We start from the raw sequence: 18747 nt of genomic DNA, 5'->3' as shown, positions 1-18747 counted from the left end.
CTGATGATCTTGTGAATCCCATTGCAGAGTTCAGCTAGAGCATGCATGTGTCAGTTTGTTTAGAAAACAAAAACTAAAAGATTGAAATGCTTGCTAACAGCTTAGCTGTTGATTCCCAGTGCAAACATAAGTTTAAGTCCAGAATCTGCAAGGCCTTTCAAATGTTACTGTTAGTAAAAATAAATGCTATGGCCTTTTTATGGCCTTTTATCAATCTATACCGCTATAAACTGCAACCATAAATCCAATGTGCTATACAAAGGAACAAAGATATTTAACAGTCCTAAGCCCATATAGGCTTATTATTAGTTATAATTAATTATTTTATTAATTAAACTATTCACAGCTCATGTCTTTGCTTTGTTTCCAGATGATTTCAAAACCCAAGACCTTGCCAACCCTCTTCCTTCATTGATTTTACTTTTCTTGCTTCTGACATAATGGTTTAGGGCCTTTCTTAAATTGCCAGGCTCAAACAGTCCTTCTTTCCTCAAGCAATCTGTTCTCCCCATTCTCTTTTGCTCAAGTCCACCCTTGAAAGCCACTTGAACCTTCAGTATTTTCCTCAAAGGACAGAAGATTTAATCCTGGAGATGTATTCTAGATCACACCTTTATCAATATTATTTCTTAAGTTCCAGTCTTCCTTCTCAGGACTTAGTTGTTATCCATTGCTCCATGTTTCATTTAACTAATTCTTTCCTTGTGCCTTTTTAAAGTAAATTTCCATCCTTAAGTTAATGGCTCTACAATTCCTAGCTTCCATCAGCATGCAAAGTTTGTTGTTGTGGGTCTGGGGGTTCTTGTGTGTGTGTGGTTTTTTTTTTTTTTTGTTTGTTTGTTTGTTCTGTTTATTTTAAAATTTATTTTCCTAGGCTCCAATAATCTAAGTTCCTTAAGGCAGGAATATAGTTCTAAGTGCAGTTTTCTTACTGAATGATGCAGAATTGTGCATCTATAGGATATTATTGAATGAATACTCATAAAAACAGTTGAAATATTCTTCTAGGAAAGGTTTAACTAAGACTAAGAGTACAGAACAGTATCAGTAACAGAATCTACTGGAAGAACAGTATTGAATGAACAGCTCTAACATTTTTCCACATTAAAAAAAAAAAAGGAAAAAGAAAAGGTATTTCCATTCCGTGGCTTCTAAGTTTATGCCTGGACACCAGATCTGGAAAGCTGATGCTTTCAAAATGAAGGTAACACTCAGTAGTGGTTTTGATTTTTGATATAGAAGAGTACAGAGAATTTACATTCCTCTCCAAGCCACTTATGACAGAGAAAGTATAACATTTTTTTCAGGTCTTACTCTTGCATTAGTTCTAGGCCTGGAACATCATCAAACAGTATACAATCTATATTCCTACCACCTCTCAGACACATTTTTGAACCTACAGCTTCTGCTTGTCAGTGCAAAACCTTGACTTTTCAGATCACTCATACAAAAAAGAATTTAAGACAGGATTAGTAAAATCAAGCTCTGCTGACATTTTGATGCCATGCTCAGACTTCAGTCAGCAGTTTAAAACCTGTAATGGTGTATGTCCAATCAGTTTTTAGGAAGTTGCTAGATATCAAAGTTAGAGTATGTAGAGAATCTGTGAATTCTCAGAGGATATGCACTTTGATCTGTTTAGTATTTTATTAATTATGCTTTAATTGAAGGTTTTTGCTTTTTCTCATTACGATTAATTAATGAATTAATCTTTAATGCACTAAATAAACTATGTTGGCATATTGTTAAGGTTGGTGTCTTTAACAGAGAAAAAGTCAGGGGAGATAAAGTTACAATGTTGATACTCATATTTCAGGCAAGCTGAACACTTGTAGTTTTATTACATAATAGACACGCTGTTAAATTTAATGCCATAGTTTATAGGTGCAATACAAGTGAGGAGATAAAGTTACTGTGGAAACCCTTACTTTGAAATTACTGAGTTCTGTTATCAATAACCTCACATATAAGTACAAGACCTTTTATCCCAAAGCTTCTCAAAATTATTTAGATACAATAGGCCAGTTTTGGAACGCTGGTTGCAATGGATTTACCCCAAAATGTTCCATTAACACATACAAACACTGTGTACCATGATGAGGTTTGAATGCATTGCTCTAGTCCCTCAATTTACATGACATGATTGGAAGTTTCCAGTTTGAGCTCTGCTCCTATCAGTAAAGGCAACAATCACTAAGAAACAACCATTATGTTTTTAGTAGCTTTTCCACTTTTAAAAAGAACAGTAGTTGCAGAGAAAGAAAGCTGAGCTGTTCACACAAAGACCAGGGCAAAGCAGCCTCAGTGAGTGCCACAAACCCACTGGCTGGTTTGGGCACTGGAAGTCACCTGCATGTGCAAAACCGATGGAAATAACACAAAAGTGACTCAACTTCCATTTGCACATTATGGGTTTAAGGGTAAGCCCTGTATGCGCCAAAGAGAAGAGGATGGCTGTGGTGAAAAAGCCATCCAAGTTTAGAGAACAGACTAAAATACCAACCCAGATACACTTCTAATTTCACAGAACACACTGAGGAAACCAGAGTGCTTGTACAAGCTACCTTACCTACCTATATAAAGTTGCAATACAACAATGTAATGGATATTTGATTAAAAAGCTATTTTAGTTAAAGTTTGACCATGGTGTTTTTTTGCACATTCATTTAAGTCTGGTTTGTTTCTTTTTTTCCCTAAATATTGTTTTAAGTATTTTTTTATTGTTTGTTTACAGTAAAATTTCAGTATATAATTGATTTTGTAGATGAAATTTTGGCTCCAGTTCCCCTTTATCTTATTTGTTCTTATTTCTTATATCACATTCACAAGGGCAAGAAACCCTGATTGCAAAATTTGGGGTAGGAGAAACTGTAAGGCACTGTTTAACTGTTAAAGAGCATTTGCAGGGTAAAGAAACACTTTAGAAGCTCTGCCTTGGCTATTAACAATTGTAATACTTTTAAAAAGGGTCTCTGTCCGTGTCTTACTTGAGAAGGACAAATAAATAACTCTTAAAACTCAGCACTTTTTTCATTTCAGTCAGACAATGTCAACATTTTAATAAAGCTGTGCCTATAGTCAAATACCTCAAGCAATACCTACTAAAAGAAGTGACCTGATTTTCAGAGTGCCTTTTTGGTGCCTAAAAAGTATTGGCTGTAACAGACAAGGCTGTAACATTTCATGCAGAGAAGTGCAGTTCACTGTCGCAACAAAGTGTTTTATAAGATGAGAAAAAAGTAAAACATAAAGACCTCTCCAAAATGTAAACTGCAAAATTAAAATCAATCAGATCATTTCATACATTCTGTTTCTACACATATGGTACTACACATCCTGTAGTGTGATTTCTTCTGTTGGTCTGGAAAAAATGCTGGGAGAAATATCTATGTGAACTTCCAGCTCTCTTATTTTTTTCAGTCAGGGGTTCTGCACAAATGTTCCCACAGGCTCTTACTTTGTTTGAATGGCCAATATTATGCCTTGCAAGGTCACACACTACACTGCACACAAGTGCAAATGCACAGTATCTTCTGCTTTAGAGGATTAATGGGATTAAGATTGACATACTTGAGATAAAGATGTCTCATGCTTTTAAGAAAACCATATTATCCAATTACCTTGGCAATACCATTTTCCCAGTATTAGAATATCAAGAGGGAACATCACTTGCAGGATTGTTTTAACTCTCATGGAAAAGGGGGAAGAGCTAATCTCAGATCTAACAATGAACATTGTTTTTACTAAAATAGAACAATTATTATTCACACTATCAAAGTAATAATGATCCTGGAAACATTTCATTCTCTAAATTATCTTTAAGCTCGTGTAAAAATCTTTACAAGCCTAGAAATCAAGAGTGTACTTCACTTATACAAAAAGCATACTGAAACAGAACACCATTATTACTTGAATAGAGATAGAAAATATTCAGCAAAGGCCTTTGAGCCACGCATCTTACTAAAACGTAAAACTTCAGCAAACCCCTGGCAATAAATTGCTACACCTATGAGCACTAAGCCTGACAACAGTTCCTTTCTTTTGATTAAAAGCCTGATATAACATTCTTTTGTAAACAGAGCAGACTATAAAGATGAAATACTGCTACTAGCCAACATCTTACCTGGATTTGACATCATTTAGTGTATAGATTACCTGTCCCAATCTTTAACTAAATTTATGTTGCTCTGCAAGTGTTCACAGTTTGTCATTAGCCAGGTTGTACTGACCTGTCATTTCCTTTAATGCATTTTGTGATATAAAGGAACAGGACTTTTTAATAGATAGTCTAGGACCCCTAATAAAGAAACAAAACAAACAGGTATACTGGCCCCACAGTTTTAAAGCATTCATTCCATAAGCTCACATGTAGTAGTATGTGAAACAAACCCAGATTGTAATGACAAAGGTAAAGAAAACATTTTAAATTCAATTTCTAAACTATTAAATTAGAATATTTAATTTCCTTTTTTCTCTTTTTCATTTTTTAAAAAAAAATTTCCCCCCCAAGTAGTCATTAACTTACCTTGCTGGATGAAATAGCAAACAGACTGTCTCTATAGCAAATTAAGTTCATTATTGATCTCTAGTTTGCTTTGGTTTATTGCAGCTGAAATCATTAAAGCTTCTGCCTGTGCTTTGCCAAAGCAATGTGGATGACTATAGAAGTAAACAAAAGGACTGGAAGGAGTGGCTAGCCATCACACACAGCAGTAGACTTGTAACTTTAGCTTTCTATTAGTATGCAAATACTTAATGAAATGAAATCACACAACTGAAGAACAATGCCTAATGACTGCTCAGTGCAGATTTTCCAAGCCCATGCAATTTGGTCTTCTTAGCCATTATTATGCCTCTTCTGTGTGCTGTAAAGGAAGTTTCATTTGCCATCTTCCACTTACTGAGCCTATTCCAAGCACTCATGAATAGTGACTTAATCAGACCAATAAGGATGAGTAGCATTTCTTTCTATCAGTGTGTATATGTCACTGAAGTATGCAAAAATAAATGAGGCCTTAGAAAGCAGAAAGAAAAATATATGTTTAATAATCTTCAAGTGTTTTCAAAAAGGCAGTTAGGACAGTTGCCTTTATTTAGGATAAATTTAATATGCTCAGTATCTGCAGCAATATTTGCTTTAGCTTGTACTATTTGAGCAATCATGTTCTACTATAAATTTAATAAATATAAATTAGCTGACTTATCTCCATATTTTTTTTAACAAGAGGTGAATTAAAGACAGAACGAAGACTTGTCCAAGATGGAGCATTACTTCCTCTATTGTGTACCCACCCCTTGCATTAAACCTGAACAAACAGGGAGAAGAACTCAAATCTTCCTTCACATAACAGTACCTTGGAAAGTCTTTTAAACCAGTATGAATCCTGAGAGAGTCAACCAATAGACAAAATGTTTCAAGCACCACTCCAGTTTACAATGTCCATTCACCAAAAGGTGTCTTGAGCGCTGGCTCATCAATCTGATTCACATTCCACTTTATGAAGAGGAAGATGCATCTTCTAAATGAAATTACCATGTCTTGATTCCAGATAAATTTTTCTCCTTCTGCTTTATGCGTAAAAATCCAACCAAGCATGAAGAGGGGCACACCAATACAATGATTCCATCCACTGCCTTGCAATTCTGCCACCCATAAACACCTTCAGAAAGGAAGCCAAACAGCAACTGCCACATCCATTAGCTGAGGTGAACATGACTGAAGGTCACAGAGCAGGGCTCTTGGCCAGGTCCTCAAACTAGAACTGCTCCAGTGACACTCATGGATGATAGTCTCCAGTGGCAGAGGGCAGACATTTGTTCTCATCTTTCGCAGTACCCTTGAAGCATTCAATGACATTGGTTATAATGACATATGGTTTCTTGCCCAATTAAGGATGACAGGATGACTGCTAACACAAATGCAAATCCCTAAAAGAACACTTTCAGTGACTAGCAGTAGAGAAACGTTCTCTAATTTCTTCTTTATATCTTCTTTTGTGGTGAGTCACTTCAACACCTGCATACAGTGACTGCTTGGCATCCAAAGCAATAGAGTTAGATGAGATGCCATTTTACCTTTCTTTCACTACACACAGGCACAAGCCTGCTATCAAGCAGACAGCAGGAAACTGGCTAGTGGGTGGAGAACATGTAGCTGTAGCTGAATCTGTATCCTTGGAAGAAAACAGATGTGGTGGGGAGAGCATTTTGAGAAACAGCCCTTATGCTGTTTCTTTTGGCTGACTGTAACTCAGTAATCTCTGGTGCTTTGCTAATGTGTGCTCACAGGCAGCAGCTCTAAGTGATGCCCTTAAACTGCCATCTCCTGCTGGCTGTTGGCTTCTGTCACATTTTAGTGGCCAGTGGACAGACTTCATTAACACTTTTACAATGATTTCCTTTAAAATTACAGCAACGCTATACACCTGTGAAATAAGCTTTCATTTGGCTGTAAGGAAACTGTTCTGGTTTCAGAACATCATAGTGTGTCTTCTCAGCAACTCCAAATGGGCACCAAATGGGCACCAAATGGCCACCTGTGCTTTACAGTAGGTCCTGTAAGATATGAAATCAAGGCCATAGTCCTGACTCTTATCTGCTGGAAACTGAATTGCTACAGACTAGGAAACCTCAAAGATTTCCTAACAAACTGGTTAACAGGCTGGGGTTATGTCAGCAAAGCAAAATTAGACACGAACTTATTTGCATAAAAGAGTCCTGGACACAATTCAGAGACTGTATTCGGAAGCCCTGGCCCTTCAGAACTGTCACACTGCCTTATACAACTGCATGACACATGGCCTAGTCTTTGGTAAGAGAAACACATATCTATCAGAAGCCCAAAGAAGACAGTCCATTGAACAGTTTCAGGGTAAGAGGATGACTGGACAAACAATATACAGCAGATTGATGTTCCTATTGCTTAATTCACTAGTGACAGAACCTCACCTGTGCAAGAAGAACAGCACAGGAGTATTTGTAAAACAGAACAAAAACTATGGCCAGATAACCCAGCTCAAACCACTCTTCTGGCAATGTACTGTTTCCTTACTCAAGATCTGTACTGTGAATTCCATTCTTGAAACAAGAACAAAACCCCAACCCAATAACTGCATGAAGAGAAGTGCTCCTTATTACTCTGCACTGATTGAGGAAAATGTATCATTGCCCAGTGTTTTCTTATCCACCTTCTTCACGTGCTTCCACAGAAAAAGTTAAGGTTTCTAACTCAGAGGCAGATTGAAATGATCCTCTTTGCTGGACTTGTCTTGAAAACTTTTTGTTTTACTAATTGTTTTTTTTACAGTGAAATTACTGAAAAGAACAAGAGTGGAATACTCCAAATATTTAGGGTTACAGAAAGGAATCAGATTCATGACTGAAACAAACGTTATCCATGAAAGAACTGAAACAGATACCAAATGCAAGCTGTTAGGTGCAGCCATAATTTTAATAAACATTTTGGATCTAACAGTACATGTAATGTAGTGTCACCCAAGTAGGTTGCTGAATCCTATAAATAGTAACCCAGCAACAGGTTCCAGCTGCCAGACTTGCATTCATTAATGGACGACAGAAAGTAGGGATGCTGACAAAATGAACTGACAGTAATTCAAATCAATCTGGAAAAAATAAGGTCAGTGCCAGCATATTCAATACTTAGAAGCTACAGGATGGCAATAAAACTAAAGGACAGAAAATTATGGAATATTGGTAGATAAAATTACAGCTGAAATTGCTGTTGAAGAGCTCTCTCCCATTACTCAAGACACCAAAGGTCAGCACAACTCTCAATTAAGCAAATAAGAATGCACCAGTTGTTAAGGTGAAATGAATGGCAAGGTCATTATCACCAATGCAGCTGACAATTTTTTTTTGTTTGTTTTGTTTTTTAGTTAAGTTAAATGACTGCAAAGATGAGGAAGATAAGTATATTAAAATACTCTCCTACATACATCTCTCAGTATAGCAATCACATCTTGGGTGGATTTGCAGGTAAGTTAAATAACCAAGATACCAGTTTAATTAAACTATATGTTAGTAATATACATTTTGTAAATAAGCTCTTTTTGTGCCTAATCTGTATCTTCCATATATTCCCTAGCTATAGCCAGTATTCATATTACCCACCTCACAATTTTAAAACCAAATCAAATTCACTTTCTGAGAAAATTCTTTTCAGTATTAATATGCTTAGATACTAGTTCATTTTAAGATTCAAGAGCATTTAAGAATTTCCAAATATTTTCATGGGTATTGAATTACCTAGAAGTTGACCTAGAATACATTAAAACATTAGACACTTGATTTCACATTTGTCCAAATTGTTTTACTAGCTTTACTAAGAATTAATTTTCACATGAGCTCATAAAAAAACCTTGAAACTTATACCTCATATTCTTGTAGTTCTGAGTGGAAAAATGAAAGAGAAATAACGTGTGCTTCATTAATTTTCAATTTATGAGCTAAAAAAGGGCAAGTGATGAGATACATGAAAAATGAAAGATTTACATTACTGGATGTTAATACAACTTTTATATATATATGTATGTGTGCATATATATATATATATATATATATATGTATATATGTATAAAGATATCCTGGAAGATTAATTTGTGGTAGCTGCATCTGAAATGCAAACACCATAAATGAGGAAAACACAAATTGAAAATGCAGAAAAAACTTGCACAAATAAACTTAGTATAACAGATGTAACACAAACTGCTGTTCCATAAGGAAAAGCACTTTAAAATGTAAGGTACCATGTTAACAAAACACATTACACTTACTGGTCCTTATTAGCACCCTGACCCTTAGTTCTATTTGGTCATCCATGGACATAGGCAACAAAAAGAGGCTGGCTGGGACTGGAATTCAGCTGTCTTTCCTAAGAAACTGTCTCTTGAACTGAGACTGGAAAGCAAGTAATTTGGACGATGAGTTTCTTAGCACTACACATGGCATATCAATGCACATAAGTCAAGCTTTGCCCAGGAAACTGAGTGCAGTACCAACCAGGACGCTTTGTCACCTGAAAATTCTTACTACACCCAGAAACTTGATTTATATATTTTTACCAGTATTTCTCACAGTATCCCACCAAAGGACAAGCAAAGAGAATGTGGAGCTTGAATGACAGCGCTGTTGCCCCACCTTCTGCACTTCAGCTTTCAGAAGTAAAATTGCCATCCTTAGCCTCAAGTGTCTGACACAACTGATATGAGTCTCATCAGTTGCAATGAAAACTTATGACTGCCCCACATAAGAAAAGAAAATTAATTTGAAAAACATAATTCTTTGTATTTTTCTCAGTCTCTTAACAAATGAACCAAGGACAACAGGAATGGTAACTACAGGGAACATCAAATGACAAAACTGTAATCAGAGACTAACTCTGCAGTGTATTTGCTACACTATTAGCTCCAAAAAACGATGAATTCATAGAAAACAAGAGTGTCAAAAATATCTCCCTGTGTATTTAGACCCTATTATTCGCAGCAAAAGACTGATGCTTACATTTTGTCTTTGATAGTTTTGCTTAATTTCATTTTTTTTTTTCAGAGGAGAAGCTAGCAGAGAAGTAGAGGCTGTCCACTGTTTTAATTTTTTTTTTTCAAGGGTGGGAAACTATTTTGAAGAAGCATTTTGATAAAACATGAACAATTCCATCTCACCTTCCTCCACTGTAGTCCAGCTGTAAAACTGGATCAAGTAGTAGCCCTTCTCTGAAATAAAAATCAGCCCTAAAAAATATCCTTATCTTTCTACTATCCAGCTGCTCACTCTTGAAAGGAGAAATAGAACATAAAAATGCAATCCCATTCTCAAAATGCAGGTAAAAGATTTGCTTGACACTCTTTAGACTATTCTAGGGAAATACCTGTTTCTGAGGATGAACAGAACCAAGCCTTCCCTAGAACTTCAAGGATGGACACCGTGCCTCAATACTAGGGCTGGAAGTGGAGCCTGGTGGGGTAAAGGAGGCAATGCAGGAGGACTCTGCACTTGATCCAAATTATGAGAAATAAGCCCATCTGTAATATGAACTACTGCCAACTCCTTCCACAGAACACTTAAGTGGAAAATATCACAGCAAATGAAATAATTGCTTGTTATTTCCATGTCTTTACACTGAGAATTCATGCAGATACTTTTGTGATAAAAGCCCTTACAATCAAATGTGAAGTCAATGTCACCTGTGATCTCTGATATACTCAGATCTATCAGGATAAAGAAAATTATCCTGAGCACCCTGAGTTGAAAAAAAGTCAGTCCTTCATTGAATTCAGATACAGTGACAAGAAGAGATTGAATGAATAAGTATCTGCTCTTGGAATGATCAGAGTTTATGTCCTGAGCGTTTATGTCCTGGACCATAGAAAACAAGTAACAAGCAAGTTGATAAAAGCATCTATTTAACATTTAGTGAGTTAATGAAAGCAACAAATAAGCATCATAACAATGAAATTAAATTATCAGGGTTGTCCAGTGTTGTTGTGAATTTGCAGCTTCCATCTCATTTCATGCCTTTTCAATTGTTCTAACACAGGACACCGGCCTTTTGGTACAATAATGAGAAGGGCACCTGGGAAATAACAGATACATAGAAACTCATACATAGAGTAACTCTACAACTCACTAACAGAGTAGAACTCTGCTGCTGTTAATATAAATTTATATTGCAGGACAGACAAAAGGCCTCAATTAGGTTCTGTGCCCCATTGTGCTGGGCATTGTGGAAACACAAAAATGAACAAAGTCCAAGCCCCAAAGGGCTTGCAGTGTAAAAAGATAAGTGATATAGTGCAGAGGAAAGCAATGGGATGCATTCAAAATAGACTGACTTTTAAAATACCTATATGCATTTGTCATCCCTTCAAGCTGCCAAGAGAGAAGAATAATCCTGACCTGCTTCCTCAAATCTACTGTACTCTGTTTGAATATTACTTCCAATGTTAACTGATACCTGGTTAAGACTGTCCTTTAAAGAAAAAAACAACCAGTTCGAAAACAATTATATTTCCTTTGAATTTACAATGGCATGCAATTAGAAAGAATGAAACAAAATTAAGTGAAAACTGAAATAGAACTAACAGTCAGAATGGAAAACGCAGTGAGAATGTAGTTATTCTAAGTGAGAATTTAGTTATTCTTGTCCTTGACAATTGTTGGACATATTTTCATATAGACACAGATAATGTCCTCTAATTCCACTTGAGGAGTCTATTCCTGTCAGTTAAACATTATCTAAAGGTCCCTATGGAGGTGTTCGTTTAAAGCTGATGCTGGCACAGTTTTTCACTCTTTTCTAGCCATCTGGTCACATACTGAATTGTCAGCTATTTTATCTAAACCCAAGAGAAGGCTGAAGGAGTAAACAAAAATACCAACAAAAGAAATCTCAGGGTTCAAAGTAACCACAACAATCAAGCCTACAGTTATGATTTCTTCTTACTCACAAAATTCACACAAAAGATACTTAATAAAAAACCCACAAAATCTCAAAAGGTTGCAACCTGAAGCTATTTTGAAACCCCTCTCCCTCCCCAGCCCATACACAGAACTGTAAACACACTGAGCATTTGTATTGCCCCTTCTTTCCCCCACCCCACTCTCCTAAACAATTGATAGAAAATATCCATATCCATTCCTTCACATTTAAGACCTAGAATCCCAGAGGCTGGCATTCAAAATTATTTTGCATGACACTCCATAAAACCTTTTAAGATCAATTTATAAATGCTGATGCCTCAGTCCTACGCTTTCTCTGCATACCGACTTAAACAACAGAATGTGGAAGCTGTCTCATTAAAGCACCCATATAAGAGAACTTGCCACAGCACTATACAAATAGAAAAGAGTCCCACTACATTAAAATGAAACCGAATCATCTTAGCAAACCTCTTTTTTCCTCATGGTCTTCTCTCTTCTCTGTGCAACGTTGTTCCATCTTACACACACACTTAGATGTGCCATAAGTGCTTCTTTTAAAGTGCATAAAAGCTATCCAAAGCTCTCCTAAGGATGAAACAGTTTTAATATTTTCTGATCCATGTTCCTGCCACAAACATTCACCGGCAGTGTGATAGCTCCAAGAGGAGACATCTGATTCTTGACATTTAAAGATACAATACTGGTGAAAAATAGTGACGCTGTATTAACTGCAAACAGCTTGTGAGGGAGTAGGTGATGTACTCCTAAAATGTATAATCAGAACAAGCAATAATTTCACCCTTTTGATTTTTTATTTTTGACTCAGAGCCATGAAAAAGGAGGAATAGCCTGATAAACAAATCTGGACACGTTACAATAACTGTTTTAAGAGAATTTATATTCTATGGCAAAAAGAAAAGTAGGTTGTTTTCCTGCTGGAGAAAGTACTAAGGTACCCCATAGTTTCTCAAAAGGGTCTTAAAAGCTTTCATAAAAAACGAGCACTAAATGAAAGCAAAATTGAAATTACAGAAATCAAAGAATTTGTATCCTGGTAACATTCAGTTAATTGACACTGTAATGCTAAATGAAAGCACTAAAACATCAAATTCCCCATACCCCTACTGTGACAGCTTTATAAATTCAGAACATACACAGAAAAGTCTTATTTTTCCCACATAAAAAAAGAAAAGTCCTGTTCTAACACGAACTGTGGCTTTGAAATACTGAATTCTGCACCAAAAAAAAAGAAAAGGTGATATATTTTTAATTTTAGCAGCAGCACCCCTTTTTTGGTGATCAATGACCTCTGGGGAAAGTTGAGACATCAGAACAAACCTCCATCCCCCACAAACACCTGAGACAAAGCAGGGCACAGTTAACAGCAACCAGTTCTCCACACTGTACCTGGAGGTACTGACATGACCGTTCCTGCTGACACGTCTCTGCCTTCACCACTGTCTGGTCCATGTTAACTGATGCTTTCTGGTAAACTTCACGGGCTCTGCTCACGGTTAATGTAGAGGACCAAGAGCTTTTCTTCATTAATTGGGAGTCCAAATTCACAGGCAGGTTTGCACAGGTAGAGCATTTGACATCATTATTGCTTCTGGAGGACTTCACAGTATGTTCGCTAATAGTGTTATAGGCTTCCATAAAGTATTGGGAAGAAGAGCGGTCAGGGCATCTTCCCATGGTCATGACCCCACTGGGACCATGATAAATGCAAACATCATTGTCCAAGTTGTCATCTGAACTCCACCATCCTGATGCATTGGATCTGGGCTTACCTTCCGATCGCCTTTCTTTACTCTTGCTGCGCTTCCCATACCTCATCGTCTGTGACTCCTCTGGGCTTGCTTTCCCCCCATTGACACTCCCCTTGGATGGTCCTTCCAGCGAATGGGACTTGGTGAAGAGCTTTTGGACAGAATGAACCAGATGCCGGATCCTGCCCGGGCTGTCACTGCGGTGCTCCATGGCAGTTCGCTTGTACTGCAGAGTGTGGTAGCCATCCCGATTCAGGGGCAGCTGCCGCTCAAACTGGTCCAAAAGGTTGGCAGGAATGCGGTTGGTCTTGTTGGCAGTTCCATGGGGAACCAGGGCACACTCGTCCTTGAGTTCGTGGTGGGAGCTGTAATGCCGCCGGGGAAATGTGCTGCTGGCAATCTGATCATTGTAGGGCACCATGCACTCGGCCTGGAAAGAGTTCCTTTGAGTATAGTAAGGGTGGTCTGCGGGGTGGGGGTCCACCGGGTTTAACAAATATGGCTTCCTGTCCTGGTGGTGTGGCAGGCTGTCACATGCAGGGTCACAGGCAACCCCGTGATGGTGACTGCGGCTGCCAGATAAACCCTTCATCGCTGATGGAAAACGAGTCCCAAAGTCATCTAATACGTATGGCTGTGCAGCAGGCAGAACTCAGAGAAAGGCCTAAAAGAAAGAAATACAATAGAAGCTGTAAGATATTCAAGCTGAGAGAACAGACAGTACATGCATGCTTAGCATTCTTTGTTTCTTACTGTAAAAATAATTGGAATAAACATTCTCAGACTCTTATCCTTTAATCTTTCCCATATCCAGCATGGTGATAAGGACACCTAAGAAGTACACAAGAAAAATGATCTTGTTCCATTAGCTGCAAACAGACGCAAGAAAATTTTTCTGATATGAAAAGTAAGATAGGTATTGCCATCTCTACTCTAATAAAACATCAGTCCTGAAAACATTCATGGGCAGGGACCTCCCTGCTCACCTGCATATTTTCAAGGCTAAATGGACACATTAAAAAAGACCTTTTCTTCAATGGAGCACTTCTTTGGGCCAAACACAAAGCATAGTACAATTAACAGGAAACTTTTCTTGAACTTCAGTTAATATTTTTACTCCATCTCTATATTGTCTCCCTGGACTGTAAGCATCTCAAGACAACAGTGAAACATTATTTCCATAAGTTCTTTTCAAATTATGAATAAAGTAGCAATAAATTACACTAACTGTCAAAACAAAGCCAAACCAACTATTTTACAACCTATATATCTGTGGGGTTTGTATTTACTATTTGCTGGCTCCTACTCACTAAAAAAACAAAAAAACAAAAAAACATCTTCTTCTGCTAATGTGTGGCTTGATTTATTTCTCAATAATTTTTCACAATACTAAGCAGTATTCAAATATCCCTACACACTCCTACCATTAAAAGAACTGGGATAGCCAAACCTTGCACACAATAATAACAGTTGATAACAATAACAATAACACTTAATTCTTGATTGCAGTTATTTGTCCCTGAAGTGACTCACAATGCTGTAGAATATGGATTACAACAAGATGAAAATGGAAATCTTCATCCAAACTGATATAATAACCATTATGTTTGAAGCCAGATACCCTCATTTCAGTCCTCAACTCTAGCAAAAGTCTGGATGCAACCTATGAGCTACTAACATGTAAATTATGAGGTTTCAGCTGTGGTAAAGCAGTCTCATGATGACATCTGAGAAACTGAAGGGGCAGAAGACTCCTTAGAGGATGCTTTCTTACACTGCACTGAAGTGGGAGTCACTCAGCTACTTCATTCCTTTCTGGCAGGGTTAACCACATAATACTTTTGGAAATGTAGCTCTTGAGATCTTTCTTGGAGTACGGATAAACTTGCGTAGCAAACAGGTTTCCACTATGCTCCTCCAGCGTTCTCTCAGCTAAAGTTCATGTTTTAACAGGTTGTAGACATTGTACCCACTGGCCAACTGGTAACAATGAAGTTTTTTAAAATAGCATTATGTTAATGTCAGTCTGGAAAAGCATGCTCTGCACTTAATCAGAATTTCTCTTATGAACCTGTAGCAAGCCAAAGAGGAGCTCTTTTTTCAGTATGCTTCAAAGCTAATCTGGATGTCCTGAATTTTATTCCCCCTCACTGATTCCCTACAACGCAGAAAATGTTCCTTCTCAGGAGACATTGAATTAAAAAAAAAAAAAAAAGTTTTCAAAATTCCACAAAAGGCTCTTGAAAATTTCCAAATGGATAAACTGACTGATTTACCTAAAGAGAAGAATGGCTAAAGGCACATTTAAAAGCAGGAAAATAATATATTAAGGGTGATGTACCTGTCAATTATTCTGTAATGACAATCCTTAGACCTTCTAAAGAGAATCTTACATCCCTACCATAGTTTTAAAAATATGATCTACTTGTCTGTGTAATCGAGAAACATCCAAAGGGATGTAGTAGTACATTAATTACTTAGGTAATTGAAAATGTGACTTGAACGAAGATACCCCATTAAGCAGAGTTCTCCTCTAAAGAGGATACCACTTCTAAAGGATACAGAGATCTAATAAAATATAGTCCAGTGTTTGCTATCTATGTAAATCTTTTACACATCAAGGCTTATGAGAACAAAACTTCAGCCAGATTTTTTTTTAATCATTTTCAATCATGCAACAGTCCTTAGGATGATTGATAAATTCTTTTAAGGCTAAAAATAGACTAGTATACTATATAAGAATAAAACAAAATTAAACCTTGCCTCAAAGATAGGAGAAAGATATGAAAGAGTACAATTAACTGGTACATGCCCTAAAACAGTGATTTATTTTCATTTTTACCTATTTGAATGGCTATGAAATTTTTGTATACTGTGGAAAAAAGTGTGTATGTAGGCAAATAACCAAAAGGACCAATAATTCACAGCATAGTGAAGTTATAACAGGCACAGGGGATGGAATTATGAAGAAAATGTAGCCCTATTATACTGATACAGCAGAATATCTCAGCTCGGGAAACACTTATTTGGGCAGAACATTGTGGAAAACTTTGAAACTAAAAACAAGCTTAAAAGATGCAGCTATGGTTTGACCAACGAGAGCAGCCATGTTACCAGCTGTGTTTGGGATGGACTGGCAATATGGATGCTAAGGAGGATGTGCAAGAAGTGGTAAAAAGTGATAAAACTTATGAAAAGTGACATTTGTCTGTATAGAGAGAAAGCGACAGGCTTTCAGTAACATTGTGGAGGAAGATTGGCTAAGCACTGCTATATGAGCTTGGATGGCAAGTAGGATGGAAATGTTTAGGAGAAAAAAATACATGTATTTTGAGTCTGAGCTGTCAATAGATCTTTTAAGGAGAAGTACTGGAGAAAAAAGCAGAAGATAGATAGGATCATCTGCCCAAAAGGAATCAGATGAACAGATAAGGACAACAACAGAAAATGCTTGTGAAAGCAAAAGATCATAGGGCTATGAAAAATCAGTTTTAAAAGAGAAGGAAAAAAAGAAGGAACAAAAAAGCAAAAAACAGAGAGTGATAGAAATTCAACCCCAAAACAAAAGGGAGAAACCAACCTGAGTAACTAAAAGGAGTGGTGGAAATTTATTCCTAACTCCTAGACTGATGGATGCATTAAGAGAGTTTTTTTTTTTTCTGGTGCAACAGCACTGAAAACATTTATTTTATCCCAACAATTGTGATGAAAAAGTCCCACATAAGCATTTACTGGAATATAGCTTCATTTTATCTTAACTGTATTACTGCTGCCACAGCACTGAAAGTGCGATGAATTAGAAAAAAATTCAGTCATGTACCATAGTTCACCTTCCAGGAAGGAAAGAATAAGTATACTATGCTCAACTGAAGAAAGAATTGTTGCTTTTCTTAAATATTTAGTGGACAATTCTTCTGCACAAAATCACTCCAAACACAATACATAAATCACTCTCACACCTCAACCCTGTTGAATATGTTAATATATATCTAGAAAAATTTCTATCCCACAGTCTCTGATTTGATCAGTATTTTTCAAAGAATATGCATACTTTTCCATAATTGTATTGGCTGAACCTATACATCAATGTTTAGTGCAATTAACAGCTGGAAACAGGGCTATCTGGTCATGCTATGAGTAGCTGAGGGGAAGCCAATTAAGGCTTTTATTTTATTGGTATTTTTTTGGCCAAAACAGGAACATTTAATTACTCATGAAACAGGGCATGAATGCATTAATAAACTGTGCAAATAGCAATTCTACAGACAGCAGACCAAAACTACTTGATGGCACAGGAATAAAGGAGATGCTAAAGAAATACAGCATTGTAAGGCTGAAGAATGCTTAGTACTTTCAACATTCATGCTACATTTGGTTTTGTTTTCTTGAGGATGCCCTGGGTTAGAAGGATACAAATACATTCCTCCTTGTGCCCTAATGCATAACAATCTTCTGGAATAACATAGTGGCTAGAAAAATGCCCATTTGAATCCTATGTAATTAAAATGAAAATGAATGCAAAATAACAAAACCTAATGCAGAAATGACTTTATTTTTTACTAATTTCATTTGACTGTATTGTCTACTCATGTGTTCCAAATTTACTCATAAAACACATCTTTGAGAAATACATTCTTTCCCTTGGACGTAAGTTCAACCTTCTGTCTTATAAAAGATTGACTGATATGCCCCAGAGCCCCTCCAACTTCATCCAACAAGATTGCAGAATGCAGAATATGCTGGAGTAGAGGAAGAACTCTTCTTGAGCAGCAAGTGCTCCCTATCTCCCTGTGCCACTTGGAGGGAAAGAGGTAGAGCTCAGGAAGAAGGGAGAGGTGGGAGGATGGTGTTTTACTTCTCATTATCCTGTTCTGATTTTGACTGGTAATAAATTCAGTTTGTTTCCCCGAGTTGAATCTGTTTTGACTGTCACCCGTGATGGTAATTGGTTTGTGATCTCTCCCCGTCCTTATCTCAACTCATGCGACTTCTGTTTTTCTCTCCCCAGTTCAGTCATAGAGTGGAGTGATAGAATGACTTTGGTGAGCACCTGACATCCTGCCAGGGTCAACACCCCACAGGTTGATGGACCTGTGGTTGCCTGGGTCTTCCTTCTTGCCCCCTTTTGAAGGTGGGGATAACATTTGCTTTCCTCCAGTCCTCAGGTACCTCTCCTGACTGCCATGACCTTCCTAAGGTGATGGAGAGTGGTCTAACAATGATGTTCACCAGTTCCCTCAACATTCATGGGCGCATCGCATCCCATCAGGGCCCAAGGGCTTCTGGATGTCAAGTCTGACTCCATGGTCTCTAACCCAATCCTCCTCAACCATGGGAAGTCTTCTTTTTTCCAACAGAAAATTCACCAGCAGAGACACCCTAACTGGGCATAATCAGGGCCACAGCACCTTGGGTCTACTATCTTTGTCTGTTCAGAAACGGAGGAGTGAGGTACATTGTTTTTTTTAATTGTTTGGTGAATGTGGTTCTTCTAAGATAACCATTCAGTGAGTCAGATGACACTTCTGAATTTTCAGGTGTC

General features: G+C 37.3%; 1 protein-coding gene across 4 annotated transcripts in view; it reads right to left on the bottom strand.

Moving 5' to 3' along the window:
* Positions 1–13797, bottom strand: part of DLGAP1 (DLG associated protein 1) — a 132033-nt gene extending 118236 nt beyond the window's left edge. For 2 of the 4 annotated variants that reach the window (XM_062501043.1, XM_062501051.1), the window contains exon 1: positions 12844–13797. In XM_062501043.1, the coding sequence (XP_062357027.1) occupies positions 12844–13797 (954 nt within the window). Of the gene's footprint in view, positions 1–4525; positions 4577–12843 lie in introns of those variants that run through there. The other 2 variants (XM_062501025.1, XM_062501034.1) reach the window with 1 other exon arrangement.
* Between the last annotated feature and the right edge of the window lie 4950 nt (positions 13798–18747).

The sequence above is a fragment of the Cinclus cinclus genome, chromosome 1, assembly GCF_963662255.1.
Source record: "Cinclus cinclus chromosome 1, bCinCin1.1, whole genome shotgun sequence".
Taxonomy (NCBI): Eukaryota; Metazoa; Chordata; class Aves; order Passeriformes; family Cinclidae; genus Cinclus; species Cinclus cinclus.
This window is presented reverse-complemented; position numbering and strand designations above follow the sequence as displayed.